At 46.1% G+C, this 6,992-nt stretch overlaps 3 protein-coding genes across 3 annotated transcripts; all 3 read left to right on the plus strand.

The window, feature by feature from the left end:
• Positions 1 to 212: 212 nt before the first annotated feature.
• LOC130676331 (uncharacterized) lies at positions 213 to 1,760 on the plus strand. Its single transcript, XM_057482484.1, has one exon. The coding sequence runs from the start codon at positions 213 to 215 to the stop codon at positions 1,758 to 1,760; it is 1,548 nt and encodes a 515-aa protein (XP_057338467.1).
• Positions 1,761 to 2,063: 303 nt separating this feature from the next.
• Positions 2,064 to 4,856, plus strand: LOC130676332 (uncharacterized). The gene has a single exon (XM_057482485.1). It carries the CDS (start codon positions 2,064 to 2,066, stop codon positions 4,854 to 4,856), a length of 2,793 nt encoding a protein of 930 aa, XP_057338468.1.
• Positions 4,856 to 5,821, plus strand: LOC130676333 (uncharacterized). Its single transcript, XM_057482486.1, has one exon. It carries the CDS (start codon positions 4,856 to 4,858, stop codon positions 5,819 to 5,821), a length of 966 nt encoding a protein of 321 aa, XP_057338469.1.
• Positions 5,822 to 6,992: the final 1,171 nt, after the last annotated feature.

Genomic DNA, 6,992 nt, shown 5'->3' on the forward strand with positions numbered 1-6,992 from the left:
ATATGGACAATACACCAAATAAGTGAATTTTTATTTCTTTCACCATCCCGATCCAGCAAACTAAATATTTAATGTAGTTTTTAAGTTAATATTTTACATTATGGTCCTTCGAGCCGGATCGGATGGTGAAAACCGCGTAAAAGTGATCACAGAAAAAACTCGTGTTTTCATACTCGTATAAATTCTAATCCTACAATTATTCATCAGATTCAATGGCTGATGAAAAGAACTCGAAGGGAAATGGAGCGCCCAAGGACGATTCTCCCTCTCTCCCACTCACTCCAACCGTCGTCATCACCGGAAGTGATGAGCACTCGACCACGCCAACTGGGATATTACCAAATCTACCTGGTAATCCCAGCGACTCTGACATGACGGATGTGGAAGCTCGCAGGGCACTCGACTCTCAAGATCCCAAGAAGCGCACTCGCAGGAAGTCCGCCAAGGGATGCGAACTCGAACTCAGGATCAGCAGTCAACTGTCCAGATTGAGGCTAATCTCTGACATTGAAACTCGTGCTTCAGCACTCACCGCTGCGGCAGGTGCAGCATCACTCAAGGCTCGACTCGACGTACTCACCCAGGAGTGGCAGGAATTCTCCGTTATCCACGACTACCTGGGAGCCAACGCAACGGAGGACTTCCTCCAACACTCGTACATCAAAGATGGCATCTTTGATGTAACATACCGGTCTTACCTGGGAGCTCGCACTCGCCTATCAACACTCATCCATGAACTCGACACTCCTGCTCAACCCGCCCAAGCTCAGAACTCGACTCAACGCTCACACAGCAGCGTCAATCTCGCTCCACTCAACATCACGCCATTCTCTGGTGACTACGCCAAGTGGCCAGAGTTCAGGGACATGTTTAAGTCCGTCGTCATCAACCGCACTGGCCTGGAGGACGTCGAACGTCTCCATTATTTGAAGACGTACCTGACAGGACAGGCAGCTCAAGCAATCGCCAACACTCCTATGTGCAACGAAAGTTTCGCACTCGCATGGGGTACCATCTACAAACGCTACGATGTACCTCGGCTACTCATCGGAGCTCAACTTGACAAGTTGGTGAACCTGCCAACACTCACCTCGCGCTCATCTAAACAACTCTACGCGCTCATCGATCAGGTTCAGGAGGCGATTAATGCACTCCGAGCTCAAAAGGTCAACCTCCAAGACGGTGACTGTTATTTACTCACTCACGTGATCGTCTCCAAACTCGACCGCTCAACCCGTGAAGCTTGGGAATTATCATTGGGATCTTCGGTGGAATTCCCAAAACTCATACAACTGCGTCAATTCCTCACAGAGCGTGCTCGTACTCAAGAACGGTACGAGGAAAGTACCTCAAAGGCTGGTGACCACCAAAAATCCAGTCACTCGAACTCGCACTCAAGCTCCAAAGGCCATAAGACCTCCTATGCTCATATGGCAACATCCTCGGCTCCAAAATCGGCTGGAGCATCAACACTAGCAAGCGCTCAACCCAAAGTGGTGGCCAAAGCACAGTATCCGTGCGACCTGTGCCAAGGTGATCACTACCTGGTCAGATGTGACCAGTTTGGCAAGATGACTCCACAACAACGAACTCAGCTGGTGATCCAAGCCAGATTGTGCCCAAACTGTCTTGGACACCACCGAGTCGAGTCTTGCAACTCGCAATTCACCTGCAGAGTGTGTCAGAAACAGCACCACTCTATGATTCACCCAGGAATCCCTGCAACTCCAGCTCGAAGTGCTCCTGCTCAAACTCAATAAGACTTTGCGCTTCCGCACGACACTCAAGCACTCGACACGCACTCGCACTCGCCTACTACAAGCTCACCGCACTCAAACAACACTCTTGCCCACACTCAAGCTCAACATACTCATGATCGCAGCACTCGTACTCATCACTCGCCCACTCAGAACCCAACAACTGGTTGTACTCAAACTCATCATTACGCTACGTTACTAGCGACTTGTCAAGTCCACGTAGTGACCAAGTTAAGTACTCATCCAATACGCATTCTCTTAGATACCGGTTCTGAGATATCCTTTGTTTCAGATTCATTGGTAAGAATGCTCAATATTTCTCGTGCTCGATCACACCTTACTATCCTAGGGATCGGTGCAGCCAAGGCTGGCCATACCAGAGGGTGTGCAACTCTCACTCTGCGCTCATACCACTCGGATCAATCGCTCACGATAAAGGCTCACATCCTCAGTGGTTTAACTGCTCAATTACCATCTGACCAAGTCCAAAACACCGACTTGGCACAGTACTCGCATCTCACGCTCGCAGATCCAGAGTTTGGAACCCCAGGTCCAACGGATGTCATCCTTGGAGCTGATTACTACGGCCAGGTCATCACTGGCGAGATCATCAAGTGCAAATCTCCTGGATTACTCGCTCAAAACACCATCTTTGGCTGGATTATCATTGGTCCAGTCCAAGCTCGGCTCAACAAACCACTGAGAATTCATCATGCTGTCTCCAATCATCATGATCAAGATCTTCAAGACTTACTAACTCGATTCTGGCTCCAAGAAGAGGTCAGTCCAACTCAACTACGCTCATTAACTCCCGAAGAAGAGGCTTGTGAAGCTCACTTCCGGGACACTCACACTCGAGACAGTTCTGGCAGATACATCGTCAGACTGCCATTGATATCAGACCCGCAGCAGCTGGGGAACTCATACACAGCAGCTCGTCACTGCTTACAACACCTCATGCGACGTCTTGATCATGATGCTCGGCTCAAAACACTCTACATGAATTTCATGGCAGAATATCTCGAACTCAAGCATATGGTGCCTGCGGCATTATCTACATCATCAATTCAATACTTCCTACCCCACCATGGGGTACTGAAAGAAGACAACAACAACTTCAAGATCCGTGTGGTCTTCAACGGCTCAAAACCAACCAGTTCAGGACTATCACTCAACGACATCATGCATACCGGGCCAAAATTACTCGTTAACATCTTCGACGTACTCATCAGCTCGCGACAACACCGGTTCATCTTTATTACAGATGTTACCAAAATGTATCGACAGATTTTGGTTCACGAAAAGGACCAGGGTCTGCAACAAATACTCTGGTTTGATGAGGAAGGAAACATCATTCCTTTCAAACTCGCCACAGTCACTTATGGGACGAAATCAGCTCCATTTCTTGCTGTTCGAGCCCTGCTCCAATTAGTCGAAGATGAAGGACATCGATTCCCACTCGCAATCGATCCACTCACAAAAGGACGGTATGTCGACGAGATTTCCGGAGGCGCAGATGATCTCGAGTCACTGCAAGCAGTTGCAGATGATATCGAGGGTCTGTGCAAGGCGGGCGGATTCCCACTCGCCAAATGGGCAAGCAATCATCGCAAACTACTTCAGCTCAATCGTGCGGAAGCGATTACAAAATACAAAATAGAGGATCCAGAAGTCAGCACCAAAATTCTTGGGATGTACTGGTCTTCAAACAAGGATCAATTCTCTTTCAAACACTCGCCACCATGCTCAACTCAACCGTGCACAAAACGTGCAATTCTATCAGAGATTGCTCAGATCTTTGATCCACTGGGATTCCTATCACCACTCATAATTCAAGCCAAAATGTTCATGCAGGAACTTTGGCTTGTCAAACTCGGCTGGGACACTCCATTGTCTGCAGAATTACGACAGAAATGGACTTCATTCAAAACTCAACTCGATATGATTCATATCATCAAGATTCCCAGATGGATCCACTCGTCCACGAACTCGGCTCTAGAAATCCATGGATTCTCCGATGCCTCGCAATTGGCGATGGCTGCGGCAGTATTTATCAAGGTCCTACCGACAACTCGAACTCAGAGGGCAAAGGTTACGCTGCTTTGCTCTAAAACCAAGGTGGCACCGTTGAAACCCCTAACGATTCCACGCTTGGAACTCACTGCGGCTCACATGTTGGCAAAACTCGTCAAACACTGCCAGACTACACTCAACTACTCGCATGTGCCAACATATCTTTGGACCGATTCATCAATCACGCTCACGTGGATACACTCGCACCCGTCTCGCTGGAAAGACTTTGTCAGGAATAGGGTGTCATTTATTCAAGAACTAATTCCAGATGGCCACTGGAAGTTTGTCCCTGGCACTGACAATCCAGCAGATTGTGCAACTCGAGGCTTGACAACCAGTCAGCTTAAAACTCATCAACTATGGTGGTCTGGCCCATCATGGTTGCTCGAAGACTCGCCGTCCTGGCCAACCAGTCCTATTCATAAAGATGCAGATACTCGCCTGGAAGAACGTCCAGTCAAATCACTCTATGTTTCGGCTCAACCACTCAACTCGTCTTGGACGCTAATGGAACGTCCAATCCCACTATTGCGTATGCTCAGAGTTACAGCAATTTGTGGGAGGGTACGCGATATAATCAAACGCATACCACACTCGACTCTCGCTCGTCCACTCACATCAACTGAAATCAACCTCGCACTCCAGTTCTGCATCAAGGAAACTCAACGTATTCATTTCTACTCTGAACTCCAATTACTCGAAAAACAGGCATCATGGCCAAAGGATCACCCATTTGCTCGGTTGGTGGCCTATCAAGACACCGATGGCATCATCCGAGTAGGGGGGAGATTGGAAAATGCTCCAAACTCAGATCAACAGAAGCATCCTGCAATTCTACCTCGTGATGCTGCTCTAACTCGACTCGTCATCTCTGATGCCCATCAGCGTACCATGCATGGTGGTACTCAACTCACACTCGCTCATACTCGACTCCGATACTCGATCATTGGTGGACGTCAACCAGTTCACACATACTCAAATGTCTCGTCTGTGCTCGTCATCGAGGTGTTCGGGCTCAGCAATTAATGGGACAACTCCCAACTCAACGTGTCACCCCAGCGCCACCATTTTCTCACACTGGAGTCGATTACGCTGGTCAAGTATCAATCAAATCATGGAAAGGTCGAGGATCCAGGATATACAAGGGCTGGATCTGTGTGTTTGTCTGTCTGACCACATCAGCAGTTCACGTCGACCTTGTCAGCGACTACTCATCATCAGGATTTATAGCAGCTCTCCGACGGTTTATTCACCGTCGAGGGATATGTACAGCACTCTACAGCGACTGTGGAACGACATTCCAAGGCGCGTACTCGGAACTCAAGCGGCTCTTCACTCAAGGCACTCAAGAATCTCATGCTCTACTCGATTGGGCCACTGTGCATCAAATCACATGGCATTTCAATCCCCCTGCTGCTCCCCATATGGGTGGTAAATGGGAAGCCGCAGTGAAATCGGTGAAACATCACCTGACTCGCACACTCGGAGAATCAGCCTTCACGTTTGAAGAACTTACGACTCTTTTAACGCAAGTGGAGGGGATTTTGAACTCGAGACCATTGGAGGCTCTATCCGACGATCCTCAGGATCCTTCATCGCTCACTCCAGGTCATTTTCTCATTGGGAGACCAATCGCTGCGATCCCTGAACCTTCACTCATGGATACAGAAGTATCAAGACTCTCTCGCTGGCAGTTCATTCAGCAACGTGTCCAGCATTTTTGGAATCACTGGTCCACCAGCTATATTCAACGTCATCTGGCTCGAACCAAGTGGCATCATGCTCGCAATGACATCAAACTCGGCTCATTAGTCCTTCTCACTGATGAACGAACTCCACCAACTCGATGGCCACTCGCGAAAGTGACTGCGCTCCATCCAGGGAAGGACAACCTCACTCGAGTGGTAACCATTCAAACAGCCACTGGTACTCTCACTCGTCCAATTGCCAAGCTCGCACTCCTACCACTTGCTCCAGAACCAGATGCCTAACTTAATGGCAAGCTACTCATCAATCATCAGGTACTCAAGATCATAATCAGCAACTCTGTTCCTGATGGCGGGCGGAATGTTGCGTAAATTTCAAATGTTCGCGCCAGAACACTTGACAACTCTACGCTCTACTATACCAGAGGTGCTGCTATCGACGCGCCCTCTGATACTCGGAATTTCAACTCGATAGCCAGCTACGCGGCAACTGGCATTATTCTACAACACATGGCATAGAACACCACGTGCTGTCAGTATTATTATTCTAATTACATCGTGTTAATTATCGTGCTTCGTTAATTAATCTAATTTGACTACCACTCGCAAACTCATCAGGTATTATTATTTATCTATATTTTTTATTTACATTCTCAGTTTAATTAATAAAATCTGTGATCATTTTGTGTTGACCACGTGTCAAATTAACATGCCGGTTATATATATACATATATACATATGCTCGCAATCACGTGACTTTGCAGCCACAAATAATTATTCTTAATTATATTTACTTTCATTACTCATCGATTAATTATTTACTTGGACATGATGTCAACTGGTGTGACTAATGTCATCATTCAGTCATCCAGTAATCTTAATCCCAAAAATCAATATCAAATTTTATTTGTGACTGCAAAGTAATTCTTATACGTTCAGACTCGGCTCGCTAAGCATCTATTAAGTTCATACTCGGCTCTTACTCGTTTTCAATGTCGCGTATCAAAATTAATTGTGACAAAATGTATACTCGAACTATTGATGATATTTGTAAATCATTAATTGTTAATAATTTACTCTTTATTGCGCTCTTTTGTATAAATTAATTCACGTGTATGGTGCCGTGTAAATTTATAAACTCGTATTCATTAAACTCAACAAACTCGATCTTCAACTACGCTCTATATGTATATAATATAATGTTCATGTGTACGGTGCCATGCAATTTATATAAAACTCAATTAAACTCAAATGCAATCGAATAATGTTCAATAAGTGCTCTAATATGAACTCGTGATCGACTCTTGTACTCTACGCTATTATCTGTGATTTACTTCTATTAAATATGGACAATACACCCAATAAGTGAATTTTTATTTCTTTCACCATCCCGATCCAGCAAACTAAATATTTAATGTAGTTTTTAAGTTAATATTTTACATTTTATTTCTTCACA

This window comes from Microplitis mediator, chromosome 10 (genome assembly GCF_029852145.1).
Source record: "Microplitis mediator isolate UGA2020A chromosome 10, iyMicMedi2.1, whole genome shotgun sequence".
NCBI classification, from domain to species: domain Eukaryota; kingdom Metazoa; phylum Arthropoda; class Insecta; order Hymenoptera; family Braconidae; genus Microplitis; species Microplitis mediator.